This window comes from Grampus griseus (assembly GCF_964374135.1).
Source record: "Grampus griseus genome assembly, chromosome: 2".
NCBI lineage: Eukaryota > Metazoa > Chordata > Mammalia > Artiodactyla > Delphinidae > Grampus > Grampus griseus.
In genome coordinates this window covers 45,722,942-45,748,134 of record NC_139018.1, presented here as the reverse complement: position 1 = coordinate 45,748,134, position 25,193 = coordinate 45,722,942, and the positions used below count along the sequence as shown (strand labels likewise).

The 25,193-nt window shown below is 44.2% G+C and overlaps 1 protein-coding gene across 1 annotated transcript; it reads left to right on the top strand.

Annotated features, from left to right (window-relative positions):
• The first annotated feature begins 8,392 nt into the window (after positions 1-8,392).
• On the top strand, positions 8,393-24,919 carry LGALS3 (galectin 3). Its single transcript, XM_082648809.1, has 6 exons — positions 8,393-8,495; positions 15,434-15,455; positions 16,900-17,259; positions 18,715-18,803; positions 22,655-22,820; positions 24,609-24,919. The coding sequence occupies exons 2-6, from the start codon at positions 15,438-15,440 to the stop codon at positions 24,762-24,764; spliced, it is 789 nt and encodes a 262-aa protein (XP_082504935.1). The 5' UTR covers positions 8,393-8,495; positions 15,434-15,437; the 3' UTR covers positions 24,765-24,919.
• The last annotated feature ends 274 nt before the right edge of the window (positions 24,920-25,193 follow it).

The following is a 25,193-nucleotide window of genomic DNA, read 5'->3' as shown; positions in this document are numbered from 1 at the left end:
GGCTATCAGGAGCCTGTCAATCCTGCTCTAACCCTACAGTTAATGATAAAAAGGGATTTGGAGAGCTTTGACTTACCACTTGGATTAGAAAGAATTAGGTCTCTTCTGAAAAGTACTTATCACATCACTGCCTAACACTCTGGGTATGATTCAGAATGTACTTTTTTTTTCTTAACATTTTTATTGGAGTATAATTGCTTTACGATGGTGTGTTAGTTTCTGCTTTATAACAAAGTGAATCAGCTATACATATACGTATGTTCCCATATCTCTTCCCTCTTGCATCTCCCTCCCCCCACCCTCCCTATCCCACCCCTCTAGGTGGTCACAAAGCACCGAGCTGATCTCCCTGTGCTATGCAGCTGCTTCCCACTAGCTATCTATTTTACATGTGGTAGTGTATATATGTCCATGCCACTCTCTCACTTTGTCCCAGCTTACCCTTCCCCCTCCCTGTGTCCTCAAGTCCATTCTCTAGGAGGTCTGGGTCTTTATTCCCGTCAGAATGTACTTTTGTAGGCAATAGATTTCCACAGTTTATAATAAACAGCCAGGCATACTTATATGCCTCTTAGCTTCTCTTCGAGATTTACCACCTTGGTTCTGCCCTTGTGGGTTCAGGGCACATGGCATGCCCTTCAAACATGCAGAGGGGGGAATCCTCCTCCATGTTCTCTTATTTTCTGCACAAACCAGATCTCCCAGTTCATTCCACAGAGATATTTGTTTGCTGACCAGCAGATGCATTGAAAATATGCACAGCACCTTGCCAGTGTGCAGATTGGAAGGACCTGTGGGCAGGAGCCTGTCAACTCTGTTCCACCCCACCCCGCCACAGCCCTGGCAACGTCCAGAGTTCCCTTTGCTCCGCAGACGAGATGCTCATCTATAGCGGCTGAAGTGCTTTCCAGCTGGCCTTCTCTTTGCTTCCCCTAACCTAACAGACTGGCAGGTTGGAGAAGACACACACAGAGAGTGTATTGACTGTTCCAGTTTTAGCCGAAGGCTGAGGGAAATCCACGTAAAGCAAGCCTATGTGATTCTGTGCTGGGGGGAGAGGAGGTTGCATAATTTGGGTGTGTATATATGATTTGGGGAGGGAGAAAAGAAGAGGATAGAATCTGCTGAGGGATAGGTGGGGAGAAAAATGACAGTCCTGGAGAATGCAGCAAGGTGGAGGCCGTGAGTATTTGTTGGGGACGAAGACCAGATAACCGTGAACCTGAGCAAGCCTGGGCTGACAGTGGACAGGCCACCTTGTAGAGAAGGTGTAGCCCAATGCCAAGTTCCCAGAAAAGACCTCCCAAGAGCAGGGTGTTCCCCAGTCCCCTGAGTTGTGGATGGGCGGTGTGAGATTCAGCAGGGAAATCCTGGAACATGAGTCAAATAGCAGCAGCTATGGCAACAACACCGAAAGCCAGTTCTGGTTCAAGTCTTTCTTTCTTTCTTTTTCTTTCTTTTTTTTTGCCATACTGTGTGGCTTGCAGGATCTCAGTTCCCCAACCAGCGACTGAACCCGGGCCCCAGCAGTGAAAGCCCGGAATCCTAACAACTAGGCCACCAGGGAACTCCCCCAATTTTTTTTTTTTTTTTTGCGGTACGCGGGCCTCTCACTGTTGTGGCCTCTCTCACTGCGGAGCACAGGCTCTGGACGCGCAGGCTCAGTAGCTGTGGTGCACGGGCTTAGTTGCTCCGCAGCATGTGGGATCTTCCCAGACCAGGGCTCGAACCCATGTCCCCTAGCATTGGCAGGCAGATTCTCAACCACTGCGCCACCAGGGAAGCCCTCTCTCTTTTCTTTACTCACCCTCTTTGCTCCCTTCTTTGTCTACTCTCCCCTGGCTCTCTCTAACAAAAGCTCCCCTCATTCAGGCACCCTCAGGATCTTCTGGCATGCCACCAGCTTCCTCAAAGTTCCTCCTTCCCATCCTGGTGAGAGGCCTCTCCCAGGGTCCTTGCTTTCACGGCAGGGTCCTAAAAATCTCTTTATCAGTAGAAATCAGCCAAACTATCGCTCGAGGGCTAATACTGGGCTTGTCCCTTATTTCAAATAGCATAGTGATGTGTATATAGTAGTCACTCAATGATATTTTTATTGATGTTATTAGATTGCTTTTTACACTTATCTTGGAAGAGTTTTATAGGCTTTGGGTAGGATACTGTTGACTCATTTACTGCATGTATACAAATTATAAATTCCTAGGCACACCCGATCATAGCAAAACCCTTTTGTTAGCTCTAAGGGGCATGGATCTGACACCAAAAAGCGGTGCTTGGGGATGTGCAATTAAGGAAGTGAAGCGAAAAAGAAGTTTGAGCACATGATGAGCCCACTAAGTAGCAAGGGCATGAGCTTTATCTATCCCTGAAATGACCGAGGATTACTGGAAAGAAAGGCAAGAGGGTGACTCCTCTCTTGTCTTCATAACAACTGCTTTGGCCATCCCTTTTTCTTATTACCAGAGGCTAGCCCTCTAAGGACAGCGATGCCACTCCTCGCCCTGTGGCCTCATGACTCAAAGTCTTAAGATTTACAGCATTTTCTGAAGAGGCAAAGGCCCTCCCTGTCGGTAACTCCTTTTTAATACTCATAGGTTAGTCACTTACTATGGATGATGCTTTCAAGTCAATTGGTTGCCAGGCACCCTCTTCAGAGAAGGGGTTATATTTTCATAAACAATCCCCAGCATACAGTGACTTCTATGTATAAGCCTAGAGGGGACAGCAATGAAAAAACAGTACCAGCCACTAAGGCACTTTCAAATGCATCCTAAAGGATGCAAGACACCTTCCCAATTCCATCAAGTGAGTCCTTCATGTGCACACTTCCCTCCTATGGTAGAAAACTGGATGAAAGAATTCATCTTTACACAATGAATTATTTGGTTATTTTAGAGAGGACGGGAATTATTTAGGAACCAGATTATACCTGGTTTCCTCCCTAGTTTACATAAGCCAGTCCCTGCAAGGATTCACTGCTCCGTGTTTGTCTAGATAAGTTGTAAAAGTCAGGACTTCTGTTCTGTTCCTAGACATGGATGAGCTTGGATAACTGTCACTTTCCCTGACAGTAAAAATGAGATGATAATACTTATGTATGTCTTCCAACAAAAGGATAAGACAAAGTTAAAAGGAGAGTATACATAATTTGACTTTCCTGTGCAAAATGTACTAAGGAGGGGCTTCCCTGGTGGCGCAGTGGTTGAGAGTCCGCCTGCCGACACAGAGGACATGGGTTCGTGCCCCGGTCCGGGAAGATCCCATGTGCCGCGGAGCGGCTGGGCCCGTGAGCCATGGCTGCTGAGCCTGCGCGTCTGGAGCCTGTGCTCCGCAAGGGGAGAGGCCACAGCAGTGAGAGGCCCGCATACCGCAAAAAAATTTAAAACGTTTTTTTTTGCTTTTTATTGTTTTGTTTGTATTTTACAAACATAGCAACCTATTAATTGAATTCTTCATTATTAAAATTTTAATCATTTTAAGAGGCATTAAATAGTTAACTAAGAGGGAAAAGCACTGAAAGTGATAAAATCAAACGGCCACAGGGTTTTTCTCCAGTGCTCACACTATGAATTTATTTACTTAGCAAATGTTGAGTGCCTACTATGTGCCTCTTTGATTCATCAGTGAATAATACAGCAAAGAACTCCGCGGTCAGGGAGGGGAGTAGAAGAAAGTCAGGGGGAACCAACAATAGACAGTAGGTACAAGAAATAAATCAATTCTGTAGCATGCTGGAAATTGATAAATACCATGAAGAAAAGAAAAATTAGAGCAGGGTAAAGGGGGACCAGCAGCACGAGGAACTGGGGAACTTTTGAGCTGCAATTTTGAATAAGGTGCTAAAATATTGAATAGTAGACTCCTGGAGAAGGGCCATTCGAGCAAAGACTTGAAGGAGGTGACAGAGTCGGTAATGGGAGGAGAGAGTTTCACATATGGGGACAGCCAGGCAAGGATGCTAAGCTCGGAGTGTGCAGGGATGGAACAGCTGGGGGCCCTTGTGGCCCCAGTGTGTAAGCAAGGGGAGGAGAATAGGAGGGAAGTCAGAGTTAAACTCCAAATATAAATGTTTGCTTCCTTCAACTTTCTTAGGGGCAATACAGCTTTATATATTACATATCCTTCATTCTCTGACATCATAAGGCCCACGCAAGCAACACTGTCAGGCTACCTGGGTCACCTTAATGTAATGTCGGAGTTCACAGGAACGTTGCAGTCCATCATGAATCATCTATTTTAAAAACATTAATGTATTTTAGTTTTCAGAGTTATTTACAGATACATAGAGTGATAAATATTTATATATCTAAATATATTCTGCGGACATAACATGTAATTTGGACTTTTCATAAATTTCTACCCTTCGATCCTATTGTATCAGAGATTACACCACGAGGCCACATTTCCATTTTCCACTTTGGTTTACTGAGTGAACTCATTGCCCAAAACACAGAACACATGTAACTATCACCAAGTTACATCACAACTCCCAGTTGGCCAGTTCTAGCGAGGCCTCCTTTGTCCCACTGTGGGACTATGCTTCCCATAGTCCGTTCTGGCACAGAGCAGAGCCCTCCGCAGCCCCTCCCCTGCTCAGTTCACCCCAAAGAAGTAACCTCTGTGGACCCTACTCATGCTAACAAACCAGTGTGCTGGCCACCTCACCTCACTCCCCTACCCCCCACCCCAGCCCCTGGCAGATGCAGCCTCTGCCCGCCCCTTGGGAAATGTCCATTACCTACATGAGGGAACTCCCAGCGCCAGTGGGTCTTCCCGGTGAGAACGCCAACGTCGGTCCCAGGAGTCTACTCTGGAAATCTGCAAAGAGCCAGCAAGTCCTGGGGTGTGTGCAGAAGGGGAAAGGACAGACGCCTTATACCCCAGAGCTGTATTTTGTCACTTGGGCCTTGATGCTACTTCTCAAAAAGCTTTCACAAAGACAGCCCCATCAGCTTCTGGCCCCATTCCTCTCTCCCTGGGGCTCCAGCCCAGCAAAAGAGGCTGGACTGGAATTGGTTTCGACATCCCCTCCCTAGTTCTCTGTCCTTACTCCATTGTCTAGCACCAAGTCCCTTCCTCCTCTAGCCAAAAACCCAAAAGCTCCCAGACACAGGTCAAGCAAATACAGAGGCTTTCTCACATATGCTATCAGCCAGACACAGAATCCCACTATAAGATAGAAAACTGTCCCTCAGAATTGAAACACTGGAATCAAAAGAGCAAGTCTGCTCCTCTGTTCTTTCAGAGATCATTTCACGGTGAGGTCAATTCTTCTTTCCTTTTCTGAATGATCCCCTCCAACTTCTAAATCTACCAATTTTTGGTGGTCTGCTGGCAGTGGCGTTTTCCCTCCCTCCCTCCCTCCCTTCCATCGTTCATTGGTGTATTCTTTGCCTCAATCTGTGGAATAGCAAATCCCATTTCCAAAGGCTTATTTCTTAGACCCGGACATACTTTCAACTTGATCTGTGTTGTGATCTTGGTCATATCTAATTCTCTATGCCTCAGTTTTTTCATCTTTAAAACAGGGATAAAAATACCTACCCCCCCCCCATATATGCATGTAAAGAACTAGATATAATACAAAGCACATAAGAAGTGCTTGATGAATAGTAGCCATTAATATTATCTAAACTTCATTTACATATACACATAAAATGAGATATATTTATGTATAATGGATATATATACATATATATATATATATATATGAAATGATTACCACAATAGTTACCACATCCATCACTTCACATAGTTACCTTTCTGTGTGTGTGTGATGAGAATATTTAAGATCTACTCTCTTAGCAACTTTCAAGTATTGTTAACTATAGTCACCTTGCTATACATGAGATCCCAGAACGTATTCATCCTGTAACTGGAAGTTTGTGCCCTTTGACCAACATCTCCCCATTTCTCTCATCCCCCAGCCTCTGGCAACCATCAAACTATGTTTCTGTTTCTATGAGTTCGACTTTTTTAGATTCCACATGTGAGTGAGATCATTTCGGTATTTGTCTTTCTCTGACTTACTTCACTGAGCATAATGCCCTCAAGTTTCATCCATGTTGTCACAAATGGCAGGATTTCCTTCCTGCCATTTTTTATGACTGAATAATATTTCACTGTGTGTGTGTGTATGAATGTGTATAGATATAGAGACAGTATATAGCTATAGATATATATCTCACATTTTCTTTATCCCATTCATTCATCCACGGACACTTAGGTTGTTTTCACGTCTTGGCTATTATAAATAATTTTGCAATGAACATGGGGGAGCAGATATCTCTTCAAGATAGTGATACATATGATACATATCCTTTGGATATGTACCTAGAAGTGGAATTGCTGGATCATATGGTAGTTCTAGTTTTAAGTTTTTGAGGAACTTCCATACTGTTTCAATTTACATTCCCACTAAAAGTACACAAAGGTTCTCTTTTCTCCATCCACATCGTCTCCAACACTTATCTCTTGTCTTTTTGGATAACAGCCATTCTAACAGGCATGAGGTGATACTTCATTGTGGGTTTGATTGGCATTTCCCTGATGATTAGTGACGCTGAGCACCTTTTCATGTACCTGTTGGCCATTTGTATATCTTCTCTGGAAAAGTGTCTGTTTGGTTCCTCTGCCCATTTTTTAATCAGATTTTTTTTTTTTTGTAATTGAGTTGTATGAATGAATTCCTTACATATTTTGGATATTAACCTCTTCTTTGGATATATGATTTGCAAATATTTTCTCCAATTCTGTAGCCTGCCTTTTCACTTTGTTGATAGTTTCCTTTGCTGTGCAGAAGCTTTTTATTTATATATTGGCTGCATTTGGTCTTTGTTTCTGCACGCGGGCTTTCTCTAGTTGTGGCGAGCAGGAGCTACCCTTAGTCGCGGTGCACGGGTTTCTCATTGTGGTGGCTTCTCTTGTTGTGGAACACGGGCCCTAGAGTGCATGAGCTTCTGTAGTTGTGGCTCGCTGGCTTAGTTGCTCCATGGCAGGTGAGATCTTCCCAAACCAGGGATCGAACCTGTGTCCCCTGCATTGGCAGGCAGATGCTTAACCACTGCGCCACCAGTGAAGTCCCTGTACAGAAGCTTTTTAGTTTGATGTACTCTCACTTGTTTACTCTGAGCTTTTATTGCTTGTGCTTTTGGTGTCATAGCCAAAAAAATCATTGCTAAAATCAATGTCAAGGAGTTTTCCCCTGTTTTCCTCTAGGAGCTTTATAGTTTCAGGTCTTACATTTAGGTCTTTAATCCATTTTGAGTTAATCTTTTTTTTTTTTTGAAGTATAGTTGATTTACAATGTTTCAGTGTACAGCAAAGTGATTCAGTCATATATATATTATTTTTCAGATTCTTTTCCATTATAGGTATTACAAGATATTGAATATAGCTCCCTGTGCTATACAGTAGTTCCTTGTTTTTTATTTTATATATTGTAGTATGTATCTGTTAATCCCAAATTCCTATTTATCCCCCCCTCACTTTCCCCGTTGGTAACCATAAATTTGTTTTCGATGTCTGGGAGTCGAGTTAATTTTTGTGAGTCTGAACTTAAAAAGAAATTCATCTTTGACATCCTTAGTCATTTCACTCAGCTATTACCCAGCTAAATGCTACCAAACAAATACCATTTCTCTTGGAAGCATCACTACTTGTTGTAACAACCTTTTTGTAGCCATAGCTTTATTTTATTTAATTCTTCCCTCCTTTATCAGGACTCTTCCCAATAGGAAGTGGTTCACCATTTCAATCATTCATTCATTAAACAAATATTTACCAAACACAGGGTAGATGCTAAGGATGCAGTGGGGAGCAAACAGCAAAACAATTTAGGGCTCCTAGTCTGAGGTGTGGACCCACATCACAGTTCATAAAGGGAATGAAAGCAAGGCCAAGAACAGGGAGCATCTCACCTAGCATCTCAGAAAACTGTGACCCAAGTCACTGTGCGAAGGCTTTGATGCTGAGAAGGGATTTAGGTAAAGTAAATGCAGAAGGGCTGAGAGTGCCTGAGATTCAGGCAGAAAAAGAGTAAACACGGTTAAAGCAAGTAAGCAAGCAAAACTCCCCAAAGAAGCACACACAAAAAGCTTCGCAGACTCTCCCTATCTTGGTCTGAGGAGTTAGCAGGTGAATCTGGTGAGAGGGCGGTGAACTCCGATCTCCAGCGGCTGCGGAGGGAACCGACTGGACGCTGCGGGGATGGAGGCCTCGGGTCAGGGTCCCACCCGCCGCTGTTCCGAGTCAGGCGTCTCCTCTGCGCCCTGGAACCGCGGCGCCTGGGCGCCCGGGTGTCCAGCGAGGCCGGGGACTCGCCCCGCCTGGTCCGCAGAGCGAGGCCGTGGGTGGCAGGGGTGGCGGCCCCGCCCCGGGAAAGGCGGGCCTGGCCCGGCGTATTTGAGGCGCAGAGCCGGCCGCCGCCCAGCCAGGACGACAGCACCTCTGCCGAAGCCACCCCCGCAGCGCGCGAGCTAGTGCCGAGGCGTCGGGTGAGTGGCGCGGGACGCCGGGACTGGGGCGCGCACGGGCTTGCTGGCGGCTGAGCCTGTCAGGGCGAGGGCGCCCGGGCGCTGCTCGGTGCGCGGCCGGGGCTTGACTTCCTGGAGGCCCGCGGGAGGGGGTCGCCGAGAAGGGAGAGCGGAGTCTGAGACTCGGGGAAAGTTAGCAACGCCTTACAAGGACTCACCTGCATTTACTCGAGGCGGACGGGTGTGTTACCCTCTGAGGCGACTGGGAGGCTCAGCCCCGGCGTCGCGCCCTCCCGTCGTCGGCCGCCCAGGGCCGCCGGCGGTGAGCGGCGGGCGCGCGCGCATCACCCCAGCCGCGCGCTCCAGCTGGGCGGGAGGAAGCAGGCCTTCCTGCCCCCAGTCCACAGAGGGTACTGCTCCCGGACTCTGTCGGGCGGCTCCACGACCCCTGACTTGGCTGTCGACCACTTGATCTTGCTGTGGGATGGGAATGCGCCCTGCTACCTGGCCAACAGGGTCAAGGGCTGCAGCCTCTCTCAGGATGCTGATCCCGTAGAAAAGGGTGCTGCCCCAAGGCTGAGTGGACATGTGCCCGGCTTGACAAAGACCGTACACCCTCAGTTTTTGCAAATCAGTGACTCATCCCTGTCCAGGTTTGGGCATTAACGATCTGTGCCGGGGATATGTGGGGTGTGGCACAATGTTGGTCCCAGGGTGCAGAGGCCTAGCTGAGGCGGGGGTGGGGAGGCTTTTCAAACATGTTTGAGCATTTATTCTGGATTGTGAGTTGCTCAAATCAAAGCACTAAAATGCATGCATTTTGAGGAGTAAGAGCTCAGGGACACAGGGCTTGAGGCCGTGCCTTAGGCTTCATTCATGCCCTCCCCTTAGCGATTCCTATTCCAGATACCGTGGAATATTTGTAAACTGACTCCTGGGAGTTGGGTTGCTGGACAATGAGGACAGTTGGACCTCAGTGACCCAGTCTGTTTCTAGGATTCTGGAAAGGGAATGGAAGAAAGGCTCATTTAGTTCTGAAGAAAACGATAGCAATGAAAATTGACCTCTTGGCACAGAGCATGAGAGAAAATTTTCACCAGCTTCCAAAATTCTGACTCATTTGCCTCAAGTTTATCTTTCATACTAGGAAATTGTTTCCATAAAAGTTAAAGTTTAATAATAAAAATTTATTGTTCCACAGTAGTCTCCTTTTCAGACATTGACTTTGAATCCCTAGAGGAGAGTCTTTCAATCCTTTGATGGCTATGCCTCATCCTTGATCTATGGGAGATTGGAGCTCTTTCCTAAGTTAATAATGTGTGGGCGTTATACTTAGAATCAGCATTTACTTCATATTCTTGGGAGAAGTTTGATGATGGGTCTTGAATGTTTTGAGCTTAGAAATATTAGGTGGTGCCTCACCAGGTTACATAAGAAGCAGAAAAGAAGGAGCATTGACCCCAAAAGCTAGTTTTTTGGGGGGTTTTTTTGTTTTTTTTTTTTTGCGGTACTTGGGCCTCTCACTGCTGTGGCCTCTCCCGTTGCGGAGCACAGGCTCCGGACGCGCAGGCTCAGCGGCCATGGCTCACGGGCCCAGCCGCTCCGCGGCATGTGGGATCCTCCCCGACCGGGGCACGAACCCGCGTCCCCTGCATCAGCAGGCGGACTCTGCGCCACCAGGGAAGCCCTGGTTTTTTTTAAAGACATGCTTTTCTTTTGTAAGTCACCAATGCCTTTTTAATTTTTATTTATTTATTTAAATTTATTTATTTTATTTATTTATTTTTGGCTGTGTTGGGTCTTCGTTGCTGTGCGCGGGCTTTCTCTAGTTGCAGCGAGCGGGGGCTACTCTGCGGTGCACGGGCTTCTCATTGCGGTGGCTTCTCTTGCACGGGCTCTAGAGCGCAGGCTCAGTAGTTGTGGCGCACGGGCTTAGTTGTTTCGCGGCATGTGTGATCTTCCCGGACCAGGGCTCGAATCCGTGCCCCCTGCATTGACAGGCGGACTCTTAACCACTGCTCCACCAGGGAAGTGCAAAAGCTAGTTTTAAAAAAAATGGAATAGCAAATTTCACTCTGTTGAGGGGTCCTTAATCAATGACATTTTGCTATGCCACAAATATGCAGAAGTGCTTTATAAAGACTTTTTACTTACTGCTAGTGAGGTCAAAGGCCAATATTGGTCTCACCTGTGATTTAGATAGAACCTTCATCAGTCAGACTAGAACCTTCATCAGTCAGACTCTAAATTTTAACTGTAATACAGATATTTATTCATATAGTAAAACTTGAGACTCTTATGTTACCTTAAATACCAGTTGGCTTGTAAACTTCATATACCTGAGACTCATAGTAACTGATCTAAAACTTAGCCTCTCTTTCCTGTGATAGTTTGGGACACAGGCTTCTCTGAGGACAGCTAGTTAACATTTTGTGTCTGGTGCCTGAATGGGTTCTTCTCATTAAATTCTGAGTGGTAAGCCTGCCAGGGCAGTAATTCCAATGTGCTGCTGACTAAGTATCATGTGTTCTCTCTTGACTGATGTTCAGCTTTTCCATAAGGGAAAAAAAAATCAGTAACTGAGAGGCACAAAGTAACTTTACCTTCCTTGATGCTGAGGAACAATGATGAAAAAGAAATCCTAGTAAAGGACCAGTTTCCTTTATTCTAACCAGCATCATTGAATTTGGCTTTGGTAAGTGAGCGTTCCTCAAGGCCTGTTCTGTGTTTCTGTAAGTCCAGGACGTAGACTGCCTGTCCTGTGTTCTTTGGGGAGGAGTGTGGGCAGTGCTTGGGGTTCTGAGGAAATACGTTTGTGATCTGCTTCCCTTACAGCTTGTATAAAAGTTGGGGCCCTTCGTGGGCAGAAATTTCAGAAGTGCTCCTGGGAACCCTGGCAACTGAATTAATTGCTGCATGGGCCTAGAATAGCTTAGTACAGTGGATAGCTACTCTTTATTGAAGGGCAGAGCTGCAATTAACAACCGATTAAAGTGGCCTGCGTTCTGACTCATGTTTAAATTCCTTATTCCAAAGCAATACTGAACTACTTTCTGTAGGTTTTTCCAAATGTGAAGACTCAGGTAGTAGTTTTTAAATGTTTTTGTCTTTGACGTAGTGTTTCTATCCTGGCTTTTCAAAATTCTCTGATTCTGGGAATGCCAGAGTTCACAAACCTATAGTACCTGTGGAGTGGGAAGATTTTTTAAATTTTACATTTGATTGTCTGTATAAGCTACTCCTCTAAAAAAAAAAAAAAAGAAAGAAAGAAAGAAAAAAAAAGAAAATTTCCAGGCAAGTAGGGAAGATATTTACCCAAATAGATGTGGTTTTTTTTTAATTCTTTTTTTGGTTCCTTTTTTTGTTTTTAAGTTCTAAGGTTGCTAACCTTGATTTCAAAAGAACATTGGTTAGAACCTGTTTCATCAGAGATCTGATGGTTGGGAGTTGACATAATCAAAACAATGCATACCCAGTTTTTGGAAAAGTAAGCTTTATCGGTTTAAATGTGGTTATAATTAGCAAAGTGACTGTGCAACATGCCATCCTTGTATTCAATATCACTGCACACTGAGTCACCCAGCTAGTTTTCTGACAAAAACATGATTTTTTTTTTAACTTATTCATTTTATTTACTTATTTTTGTCTGCATTGGGTCTTCGTTGCTATGGGCGGGGCCTCTCATTGTGGTAGCGCACAGGCTCAGCTGCTCCATGGCATGTGGGATCTTCCCGGACCAGGGCTCGAACCCATGTCCCCTGCATTGGCAGGAGGATTCTCAACCACTGTGCCACCACGGAAGTCCCCATGATCTCTTTTTAATTTGTTTACAATTTCAGCATGTTTATGCAGTTCTGAATGTTTAAGCCAGAGAATGAATTTCTAAATGAAGTAACTAACACTTTCGAAGGACTATACTTTAAAATTTCAAAGTGTGAGGTTTTATACTAGTGTAAAATCAGCCTGAATTAGGAGTCAGGATGCTTGGACCCTGGTCCTTGGCCTGCCAATGACAGAATGACTTTGGGTCACCACATTACCTCTCTGAGACTCAGTTTCCTCACCTTTAAAGTGAGGATATTAATTTTTCCCTGTCAATCTCAAGAGATTATTATCAGAATCAAAATAGGTAAGGTATGTGAAAGTGCTTTGTAAACTGAAAAGCACCACATAAATGCAGGGTGTCATTATTCTAATGGGCTTGTCTAATCACAACACAATCCAAACTGTCATCCTTGGTGTCATGTGAAACACAGTAGAAATAAAGTGGAATCTGCTTTGTTTCTTAAATTGTTTGGGGCTAGTCGGAAAATAAACTGAATATGCTTGAACAGAAACTTCGGAAAGAATAAATGTTACATTTTAGAAATGTAAATGTAAATGTCTTTGTGTGAGTTTCTGGTTATGATCAGCCTTTAAACACATCTAAGTTTAATTGGATTTATGTTAATAAGACACTTTATGAGGCCAATGGAACAGACTTAGCTCGTTTTAACAATTGAAACTACCTTTCTGTTTTTTATTGACCTGCATAGGTACATTTATGTGAGGATACATATGCTAATTAGCCTACACCAGTGGTTCTCAAACCAGGCACAATTTTGCCCTCTTCCCACTTCCCCCAGGGTTATTTGGCAATGTCTTAAGACATTCTGCATTATCACGATGGCGGGGGAGGGGTGCTACTGGCATCTTGTGTGTTGAAGCCAGGGATGCTGCTGCACGTACTGCAATGCACGGGACAGCCCCTCCCTACAAAGTATCCCACCTGAAATGTCAGTGGTGTGAGGTTGGGAATAAGCCTGAACACAATGGGGATACTTAAAAGAAGTCAAAACACTTACAATGTTATTGCTGAGGCTTTGATACGTTGCCCAGGAGTGTAATCAAAGGAACTAAGCTTTCTGCCCACTATGAAGTTCAAGATTGTTTCCTACTGGCATCCAAAATGAGAAGCTTTATTTTCTTGACTTAAGAAATGTCCTTTCTTTCTCTTTAACAACTCTTAAGTTCTTTCCGGGGTAGCAGCACAGTTTTCAAGGCAGTGGTAGCCTTTTGGGGAAGGAAGCACAGAAGAGCACTTGACTTTTGCTTTAAAAGGTCAAATACTATATACTAAATACAGTGAATATAAGCCCTGGGAGAGTCACCGTGACTTCCTAATCAAATTGCTAGCAGTTTCCACGTTGGAAGGTGGGCACAGTGGTAACAGTGACAACCTGAGTGTTTCCAAATATATTTGAGAATGCCCAGATTAAAAAGAGATGTGCAAAAAGAAAGAGTATTTTATCCTACAGCAGAGTAGGATAAAATATCTGGTGTATCAATAAAGCACACATTAAGTTCTAGGAGGAGGTCTGCCTGTTTGGTTTTTTAACAATAAAATCTAATATTTTACATTTTTAGGACCTATCAAGCAGCCACCATTTACTCAATTATTTTAAGAATAATAATTGAGTAACTATCACAAATAGGCGACTTAAGGAAAAAGAGATTCTGATTGTTCAAGTCCAGGTAATTTTGGCCACAGCATCAGTGATCCTGAGCTGAGAAAACTCACCCAGGCCTGAGGAGTCCAAAGCTACTCTCCTCCCCTCACCGCTAGAGAGCACCCGCAGCGGGAGCAGGTGTAAAACATCGTGTTTGGATGGGGCCTTGGCACAGGGGGAGGAGCCGGAGAAGCAAGAATGATGTCTCGGGGCTACCCTTTGAGGCAGCTGTGGGCAAGGCCAACCCTTTCTGGTAGCATCCTACCCAAAAATATTTTCCTCCACATTGTCTGACTTTTTTTTTTTTTTTTGCGGTACGCGGGCCTCTCACTGTTGTGGCCTCTCCCGTTGCGGAGCACAGGCTCCAGACGCGCAGGCTCAGCAGCCATGGCTCACGGGCCCAGCCGCTCCGCGGCACGTGGGATCTTCGCGGACTGGGTCACGAACCCGAGTCCCCTGCATTGTCAGGCGGACTCTCAACCACTGCGCCACCAGGGAAACCCTGACTTTTTTTTTTAAACCTTAGTTGTTTGTTATACTGCCAGACATTTCATTTGGAATAACAAGTATCTTTTTTAAAAAAAAAGGGAATCATCTTGTGCCCGCCTTTCTTCTTTATTGCTCCACATCACAATCTCACCTTTCCTATAAGGCTTAGCTCAAGCAACACTGTCTCTTCCCCTGTTAGAAGTCATCTTTCGAGTTGTGACTTCCCACAGCATGCAGTCTGGCTCACAGCGTCCATCACTTGTGACCCCCCTTCTGGCCTCTGGACCCTTTGGCCATACATCTTGGTCGATTTCATCTTCAAACCCAGACAGGAGCCACCCGGTGCCTGGCCCAGAGTAGGCATAAATGTGTACAAATGAAGGAATAAATCAACAGCAGCAACTAGGTCTTGGAGGGTGGGGCGGGGAAGGCAAGGATTGTCTTTCAAATCTCAGTAGGAAGAACCAACCGCTTCCTCCCAAAACCCAGAGGAGGGTGTGGGGCTGTTAGAGGGAACCGGAGGGGAGGTGGGTGAGATTAATGCACTGAACACTTTTTATGAGGTGGTAGAAAAAGAACACAGGAAGGAAGGTGAAGGAGGACCAAAAACCCAGGACCGTTTACATTTGTTACCTAGGAAAGGGGCAGAGCATTTTATTCCCCCCTCTCCCACCTGCGTTGGGTCGCCTGGTACTCCCAGGATTCAGGCCACAGGCTAGTGTGATTAGAGTTTAAAGGTATGAGTTAAATAGGGCGTGGTGATCCAGGTGGAGTGCATCTCCGCCCTTTGATGAGACATTTTTGTGGTTCCCCGCTAATGATTTCAGCATATTTGAGGAATAGACTGGCTTGTGTTAGGAGAATGCCTGTGCACTGACTAGACCTGCACAATGAGCTGTTTGTGATGTTAAATTCATACGGAAACCAGTGAAATCTTTTAGGATCAATAACCTGTGTTTGTTTGTTTGTTTCTCCTTTCAGGAAAATGGCAGACAGTTTTTCGGTAAGTGTTTTATGTCTGTTTTCCTACCCTAATATGTATACAGTCATGCAGGTTGAAGGTTGTTTTTTTTTAACCACTCAAGTTTTCCTAACTCTCCCACCACTTGGCTTCCTCTGGCCTCACCCGTCCAATGAGGGCTTGTTAGCTGGAGTCTTGTTTTTCCAGCAACAGATTTGGGAAGAAAGCCAGGAAGAGAGAGGCCTGGGCCTCACTAACAGTAACCCCTTTACCCAAGGCCTAGGACAGAAGTGGGTGGATTCCACTGGCAGGAGCTGAGAAACCAGCTGAACAAAGGGCAGTGTGGTACAGTCTGAGCATCCTGATTTTTTTTTTAAATCCTGCAGTGCCCTCTACTCCTCCTTTCCCAAATGCTGGAGTAAGAAGCAGCCAAAATAAATTCCTATTAGCATGCTTATGTATTCTCAAATTCCTTGACAGAATGACTCACACCACCTACACCCAGGAGCTCGAGTTGTTTTCTAAATCCGGTTTACTTTCCGTCATCATCCAGCCCTCTGTTTCTCTCTCCTCCTCCCCCAGACCCCATGGGCTCCCTTCACAGCCTCACTCTGCTGCCCCGATACCAGGTCTGGGGTTGGATTCCTGATGCACCAAAGGGTCAGACAATCCTGGCAGATCATATTCAATCAACATAGAAGTTTTTACTGAGTATCTTCCATGTACCACCTAGCACTCTGCTAAATACTGTAGATGTCAGAGAGGGAGAAGGCAGAGTCTCCTCCTGGAGAGAAAGGACACAAACCAACACTGGCACAGCATCTTGCGGTCTATAAAGAGCCGTCCCAAATGCTGCCTCATCTGTTCCTCACAACAATCACATGAGATAAGATCATTATCCTTGTTACACAGACAAAGACACTAAGTCCTGTACAAGTGGCATGATGGCTCCAAGAGTTTGGGGCTCTTGAAGGATGGCACTGGATTTCAAACCAGATCTTGTGATTCCACATCCCTGTGTACAAGGCAGCTTCTCTGATACTAGCCTGGATGCCACTAAGTGGTGACTAACCTGGTGCACCTGAAGTGCAGTAGACATCCAGCCAAGGGAAGGCCAAGGCAACCAGTGCCAGCTTGGTGGAGGTTTTCCAGCCCACATGCATCTTGATTTTCATGATTGTTTTTCTCGTGTCAGAAAGTATGTGCTTTTACACAGAGGATGGCTAGCTCCTGACTTTAGCAAATTACGAAAAGGCAACCCTTAATGATCTGAGACGATGGGAAGCAAGAATAGAGTGATCAAGCATGTATAATCCTAAAGTCTAATTTTAGTCTTAGGAACTCAAAACTAATAGGTGGGGGAAATTTTATTGATATGAATTTCATATCTTCAGCATGTCGCTCTAATTCTTAGATCACATATTCCTGAAAATTCTGTTGTGGTGAATGTCTTTCATCCTATAACTGTTTATGTCTTTCTTTCCAGCTTAATGATGCCTTATCTGGGTCTGGAAACCCAAACCCTCAAGGATGGCCTGGTCCATGGGGAAACCAGCCTGCTGGGGCAGGAGGCTACCCGGGAGCATCCTATCCTGGGGCCTACCCTGGCCAGGTACCACCCGGCCCCTACCCTGGCCAGGGGTTACCCCCAGGGGTAACCCCTCCTGGGGGTTACCCAGGCCAGGCACCTCCAGGGGCCTACCCTGGCCCAACTGCACCTGGTTATCCTGGACCAACTGCACCAGGTGCCTACCCTGGGCCTGGGGTCTACCCACCTCCTGGACAGCCAAGTGCTCCTGGAGCCTACCCTGCTGCTGGCCCTTATGGCGTCCCCTCTGGACCCCTGGTAAGATGATGTTAGTCATTTCATATGCTTGACTGTGATCAGGACAAAGCTAATGAAGCCCGTAGCAATTGTCTGGAGCAGTGGTGCCATCACTTTGAGGTGCTGTGGCTGGGAGCTGGCTCTGGGTACTGACCTGCAAAGGGCTCCTGGGAGAGCTGAAGCTTTAAACTCACTGCTTACAGCTGCTTTGCAAGGACCAGCCACAGTGTATGTTGGTCCAATAGAAAAAATTGCTGCTCGTGTTGAGTTCAATATGTGTACTGTTAAAGAGAAGCTAGTGCATCTTTTAAAGGCATCTGTAAAGCAGCTTTAATATAAATCAAGTTAAGATCATAGCAATGGGGGAAGTTTTGGTTATTATTATTAATAAACACTGAGTATATAACAGGTGCCAGCTGTGTGCTTCTACATGGATGATCTCATTCAACCCCATAAGCACCCTCTAAGACACTGTTATTATCCCCACTTCACAAATGAGGAAATGGGGCAATAAAGAGTTATACAACCTTCCCATGGTCATAGAGGGAACCTTTGGGGGAACCACGGTAATCAGGTTTTTAAAAACCTTCTAAAGATAATTTTGTCATCTAAGGATTAATTTTTCACTTACATTAAAACCCATTTTAATAAATGAGTTCTAAGCATAAAACTCTGTGGGGCTCCAGCCACATCTCAGACACAGACCCTTCCCTTCCAAATAGTGTAGTTGGGAGAAAAGATACAGATATGAGGAAAGAGTTCAATAGCACAGGACTATTGAGTTCCGGGAGGAAGCACAGGACTAGTACAGATCAGACAGATCAGTGCTAGAGAGAAAAGACTTGGGTGATGGTCGAACCCAGGGGGAAACAGTTTTACAGGAAAAAGAGAAGAGGCCAAGGACAGAGCATCGGGAATATTTACAGCGCCTTGAACATAGAAGGTCAAGAAATATTTGTAAAATGAACTGGGGAAGGTATTAATTGGAAAGTGTCCATTCTACAAATATCAAGTACCTGCCACATTCGAAGCACTCCTCAGGGCCTTGTGTGAGTGGAACATAGAGGGCCTCAGAAGCCCAGAAGGTACCACAGTGCCTGCCCACAGGGAGCAGAACAACCTGACAGAGAATGTTATATGACAAGGGTCTTTCCAAAAAATAGGTCAAGTGGATGAGTTATAGATTGGGATAGGCCTTGTCATGAGAGATACAGTGCTCCGAAAGGGAACATGTTCTGCCTTTGGCACCAATTACCTGATGGCCTTATTCTCGATTATTAGCTGCAATTGTGTAGGGAGCCTTCTCTCTTCAGGCCCTGGGCAAGGTGGCCTGAGAGTCTGAAAAGATGGCTAAAGTAGGGTTATGTGTTATTCACACATATTAAAAGCGGTTGAACTTTGGCGATATCTTTTTCTTTCTTGCCTCAAGAAAACATGACTCTTTATTGATATATATATATATATTTTAATTCCCAGAATGTGCCTTATGACCTGCCTTTTTCCGGAGGAGTCATGCCCCGCATGCTGATAACAATCCTGGGCACAGTAAAGCCCGATGCAAACAGGTAAAGAGCAAAGTCAGCAAGTCTAACATATTTACTGATTGCTTTTGGAATAAAGGGTGATCTGTTTTGAATTTTGATAGAGTTTTTAAAATTGCACATTTAGAATCTTGGCTATACCATAATTTGGGATTTCCCCATAAATCAATACACATTCCCACCAAGAAGACAAGGTTTCCCTCACTAAATCTTGTGTTTCTCCCAGAACCAGAATAAAAGAGTTCTACTTTGTGAGGACAAAGAGGAAGAGCAGGAAAACCCATTCTGTTGGTTCTTCTAGGCAGTGAAAGCCTTAGAATTAAAGGAAAGTAGAGCCTTTGTAATGTAATGTTTGGCCATCCCTCCACCTCTGAGCCATAGATTGTCTAAAACACAAAGCCCATCAAAAATTAGGGTCAGGGACTTCCATGGTGGTTCAGGGGCTAAGACTCCATGCTCCCAATGCAGGGGGCCGGGGTTTGATCCCTGGTCAGGGAACTAGATCCCACATGCCTCAACTAAGAGTTCTCAGGTTACAACTAAAAAAGATCCCACATGCCACAGCTGAAAGATCCTGCATGTCGCAACGAAGATCATGCGTGCCGCAACTAAGACCCGGTGGAGCCAAATAAATAAATATAAAAAAAAAAAAAACTAGGGTCAAAGACAAAAAGATGTCTAGTTGATCTGAGAGCTTAAATATTATACCTCTCGGGGCTTCCCTGGTGGCGCAGTGGTTGAGAGTCCGCCTGCCGATGCAGGGGACACGGGTTCGTGCCCCGGTCCGGGAAGATCCCACATGCCGCGGAGCGGCTGGGCCCGTGAGCCATGGCCGCTGAGCTTGCGCGTCCGGAGCCTGTTGCTCCGCAACGGGATAGGCCCGCGTACCGCAAAAAAAAAAAAAAAAAAAAAAAAAAAAAAATTATACCTCTCTGTCCTCATAGTGGTACAAATCTCCCTGCAGTTGTGCAGATCTTGGTGCACTCTCAGATTTGTGAGCTTGGCCGCCATTTCCGTCTTCATACCGGGTGAAACAGCAGTCACAGATTCCCACGTGTCGGCCTGGTCTACAGATGATAAGTGACAAGGTGGGGAACCCCAGTCTTCTGAGTAGACACTGTTTACTTAAAAAGTTTGAAAAGACTGCAAGTTAAAGACTTTGTAAAAATAAATTAGCCTCTGCCATTGGTACTGGTGGGGTGAGCTCGGGGCGGGTAAGACTTTGAGCTCACTTAGGAAAATCCATGCTGATTTACGGGCTGCCCTGGGATGCTTGGCTCTGGTTATCACCACTGGTTATATTTATATATAATACAAGCAGGCTAGGGCTATCCTGAAGCTGTTCAGTATGTCTGTCCTTGAGGTTAGTAGTACTATTAAAGCTCCTAGATTAATTAATATGTTTCTGGGTCTTATAGACAGGTTACAAAAGGTACAAATTCCAGCTGTGTACACAGGTTTATTTAAGAATCTATAAACAGCCCCTGTGAGTGCCTGTCATCTTGATCCGCGTGAATCGGCAGGAGCAACCTCCTCTGTTACCAGGAGGTGGACTCAGATTCTGATCTGATCGTTTTACATTCAGCTAACCAGTTCACTCCACCTCCAGCCAGCCTGCTCTGGTTCTACGTGGTAGTCACTACCCTAAGCCAGCTCTTCCTTCCACACAGCCTATACAGCTTCTCTCAGCACAATACTTCCCTACATAATAAAGCTTGTCTCACAGCAAGTTACACAACATATATATCCTCTGCCTGTGTCCTTATCCATCTTGCCTCCCAAAATAACATAGGACCCAGCGCCCTGATCCTCTGCAGACAGCACTCACGATTTGGTAATATCTGCTCTCCTCCTGCTGCAGCTGCTGTCATGCAGGACCACACTGGTATCTTTGCCTTATTTATGACTGTTGCACTAAAAAGGTTAGTTCCAATAACAATAGAGATGTCGACTGAGACTGTGGCAGGTCAAAACCAATTTTGGTTGAAATGATTAAGGTGGTAGTAAACTGAGAAATGTATTGCTTTGATCTGCAAAATCTATGTGAGCAGTTACATGAAAGAAAAAAATCCGTACGGCGGTAGAGTTGACAATTATCTTCCTTTTCACAGCTGAGAAAATACAGGCATTGCATATTTAGTCAAATACAACTTCTATTGCCATTTGACCATATTGGTCCTTTCCCTGTGAATTTAATCATTGGTGGTTGTATGTGTCTGTTACTGGGTGAATTAAATACCGAAGGAATCATTGTTAGTAGGTCTAGAAAGCAGACCTTGCTTTTTTTTTAAAATATTTTACTCAATTGAATTTTCTTTTTTAAAAAATTTATTTTTATTTATTTTTGGCTGCGTTGGGTCTTTGTTGCTGCGCACAGGCTTTCTCTAGTTGTGGTGCACGAGCTTCTCATTGCGGTGGCTTCTCTTGTTGTGGAGCACGGGCTCTAGTCACCCATAGTTGTGGCACGTGGGCTCTAGAGCACAGGCTCAGTAGCTGTGGCACACGGGCTTAGTTGCTCCACGGCACGTGGGATCTTCCCGGACCAGGGCTCGAACCTGTGTCCCCTGCATTGGCAGGCGGATTCTTAACCACTGCACCACCAGGGGAAAAAAAATAGAACGCTTCATGAATTTGCGTGTCATCCTTGCCCAGGGGCCATGCTAATCTTCTCTGTATCGTTCCAATTTTAGTATATGTGCTGCCGAAGCGAGCACACCTTGACTGTTTCATGTGTAGAGAGTAAAAAGAGAATTACAGCTGAATAGAAGGATCTGACCAAAGACAACGAGGCCAAAAAACTCAACACATAGTCTTGTGTACTTTGAGATACTGTGGTAGTACATCGAATACCGTAGTCCCCCCTTATCTGAGGTTTCGCTTTCCACGATTTCAGTTACCCAGGGTCAATCGCGGTCTGAAAATATTAAATGGAAATTCCCAGAAATAAGCAGTTCATAAGTTTTAAGTTGCCACCGTTGTGAGCAGCATGGTGAAATCTCACGCTGTCCAGCCCCATCCTGCCCAGTACGTGAAATCATCCCTTTGTGCAGCAATATCTGGCCTATTAGGCACTTAGTAGCTCTCAGTTATCAGATCCACTGTCGTGGTACCCTGGTGCTTGTGTCCAAGTAACCTTTTACTTAATAATGACCCCAAAAGCAAGAGTAGTGATGCTGGCAATTCATATATGCCAAAGAGAAGCTATAAAAGGCTCCTTTTAAGTGAAAAAGGGAAGGTTCTTGACTTAATGGAAAGAAAAAAATTGTATGCTGAGGTTGCTAAGATCTATAGTAAGTACAAATCTTCTGTCCATGAAATTGTGAGAAAGGAAAGAAACTCATGCTAGTTTTTTTTTTTTCTGTCATACCTCAAACTGCAAAAGTTACAGCCCCAGTGCATAAGTGCTTAGTTCAGATGGAAAAGGCATTAAATGTGTACAATATTTTGAAAGACAACATTCACATGACTTTTACAACAGTATATTGCTGTAATTGTTCTATTTTATTATTAATCTCTTACTGTACCTAATTTATAAATTAAACTTTATCATAGGTATACATGTATAGGAAAAAAGTGTGCGTGGATAGCTAGCCAGCTAGCTAGCTAGCTAAATAGATGTTTGGTTCGGTACTATCCATGGTTTCAGGCATCCACTGGGGTCTTAGAACATACCCTCTGCACATAAAGTGGAACTACTGTACTTGGCCCAGTATACTTCCCAGTTTGAACCCATTCTCTGGTTTATTTGCTTTCTGTTTAGAAATTTTTCCTGTATTTTATAAATGATTTGCTCTTTAGAAAATTTTATGTTCTTCACTTGATACAAATGTACAACTTGAATAATTTTACTAACTCTGGTCTTTGGTTTAAAACAGACTTGCTTTAGATTTCAAGACAGGAAATGATGTCGCCTTCCACTTTAACCCACGCTTCAATGAGGACAACAGGAAAGTCATCGTTTGCAATTCGAAGCTGAATAATAACTGGGGGAAGGAAGAAAGACAGACGGTTTTCCCATTTGAAAGTGGTAAACCTTTCAAAGTAAGTTATTGCTACTATTATTTATTGATAATGTATATTTCTCATGGGGAATCACTCTTAAACCACAATGCACAGGAAATGAATTTTCATCAGCTGTCCTGGGACACCTAACCAGTACATCTGCTCTCCATACCAGGGGACAGGTCTCAGAAATAGTGGCACTCTCCCCAACTCCATTCAGGCACCTTACCATCACCCGTTACCACCCTTCTGAGTTTAAGCTTTTCTGGAAGTGAGAAAAATAGCATCTTTAATAAAAAAAGTAGAGAGTCTTTATGGTACAGTTGGGCTGAGACTTAATTCCTCAAAACAACATAGTTAGCATGGCAATCAAAACAAAATATTGGATTTCCCTGGTGGTCCAGTGGTTAAGACTCCATGCTTCCAATGCAGGGGGCGTGAGTTCAATCCCTGGTTGGGGAACTAAGATCCCACATGCCGTGTGGCATAGTCAAAAAAAATAAAAAAACCTAAAATTTTTAAATTCTAAAAGTAATACATACTTGTTTTATGAAAAGAAAAATTTATAGATTTTAAAAAATTAACTAAAAAGTTCTCCATCCTTTACTGCTTCCCCCATCCTCACAAAGGTTTCAACATGAGTAACTTTCCAGTGTTTTCTATGACAAGCAACACACTTTTCATTTTTAAGCACTGCTTCACAAATATTTATTAGGTCCACAGTATCAGGTAAGGGTTGACTATAGATTGGGTTATAAAACAGCTAGACCGGGCTTCCCTGGTGGCGCAGTGGTTGAGAATCCACCTGCCAATGAAGGCGACACGGGTTCGATCCCTGGCCCAGGAAGATCCCACATGCTGCGGAGCACCTAAGCCCGTGCGCCACAACTACTGAGCCTGTGCTCTAGAGCCCATGAGCCACAACTACTGAAGCCTGTGGGCCTAGAGCCTGTGCTCCGCAGCAAGAGAAGACACCACAGTGAGAAGCCCGTGAACCGCAACAAAGAGTAGCCCCCGCTCGCCGCAACTAGAGAAAGCCTGTGCGTAGCAACGAAGACCCAACACAGCCACATATAAAAATAAATAAATTAATTAAAAAAAACCAGCTAGACCGCCAGCTCAAGGGCAGGGTCTAACAGGGACCATATTCTACATTTGGTGGACATCTTTCCTTATGAGAACATTGCCACCTAATAGTACTTCATTGTTCAGATGTGTAATAATTCCGCCTGTACCCTACTGATGAAAATCTGGAGTATGGAAATATTCCAAACAAATAAAACCGGGAAAGTTTTATTTATTTTACTAAAATACTGTGATAACTATCCTTATAAATCTTTGCTTCCCAGAATAACTTTACTCAAAGAATATACATGTTTAAAATTTAGATAAGGATATTGCCAAAGTGCTGCTTCCAAAAGGATGTAAGGATTAACACATCCTCTAACTACTGGGAGAGTATGTTTCCCCTACTCTTGCCAAAACTGGTTATTATCAATCTTCATAACATTTGCCACTCTAAGTATAGGATTCCTATTTTAGCATTTAGTTTTAGTTTTAGTTTTAGGTGGTTGAGGCCATCCAAAAACTTTACCTAATCTTTTCCTCTGTGGCTTCAACTATATATCCTTCTAAAAATTTTATCATTTTGTTTTGTTTAAATCTTGAATAAGTTGGAGTTTATTTTTGCTGTAAAGTTACTTTTTCTGACTTTAATTAGTTCTACAATTGATCATAAAGGTGAAATGCTGGACATCCTGAGCTCAGGCCACACTGGTTTTGTGATGAATGGGCATTCCTAACAGTTTTGTGTACGTGCCATTTCAGATACAAGTCCTGGTTGAAGCTGACCACTTCAAGGTTGCGGTCAATGATGCTCACTTGTTGCAGTACAATCATCGGGTGAAAAATCTTGGGGAAATCAACAAACTGGGAATCTCTGGTGACATAAATCTCACCAGTGCTTCGCACACCATGATATAAAGGAGCAGATACTTTTTAAAGAAATGAAATTGAACGTAAACCTTACACATTTAAAAGTTTCATGTTCACTATGAGTGAAAAAGTTTACCTTTATTCATCAATGTCCTTCTTGCAAATCATCCATTTAATAAAGAGTTACCTGTCTTCACATGTTATTTAATTGGGGCAGTTTATTCTTGATAATGCGCAATGGACTCAATGGAAAAAGAAATATGTAGCAATGTGAACACTGCATCAGAGTCTCCCAAAGTTTTCAATATTTGCTAAACTATTTTTTAAAAAGGAGGGACTTCCCTGGCAGTGCAGTGGTTAAGACTTCGCCTTCCAATGCAGGAAGTGCAGGTTCATCCCTGGTCAGGGAGCTAAGATCCCACATGCCTCATGGCCAAAAAACATAAAACAGAAGCAATATTGTAACAAATTCAATAA

Coding starts and splice junctions, on each gene's coding strand:
- LGALS3 (XM_082648809.1), top strand. Junction 18,804..22,654: donor GTAAAGCCCGATGCAAACAG/GTAAAGAGCAAA, acceptor GGTTTAAAACAG/ACTTGCTTTAGATTTCAAGA. Junction 22,821..24,608: donor AAAGTGGTAAACCTTTCAAA/GTAAGTTATTGC, acceptor GTGCCATTTCAG/ATACAAGTCCTGGTTGAAGC.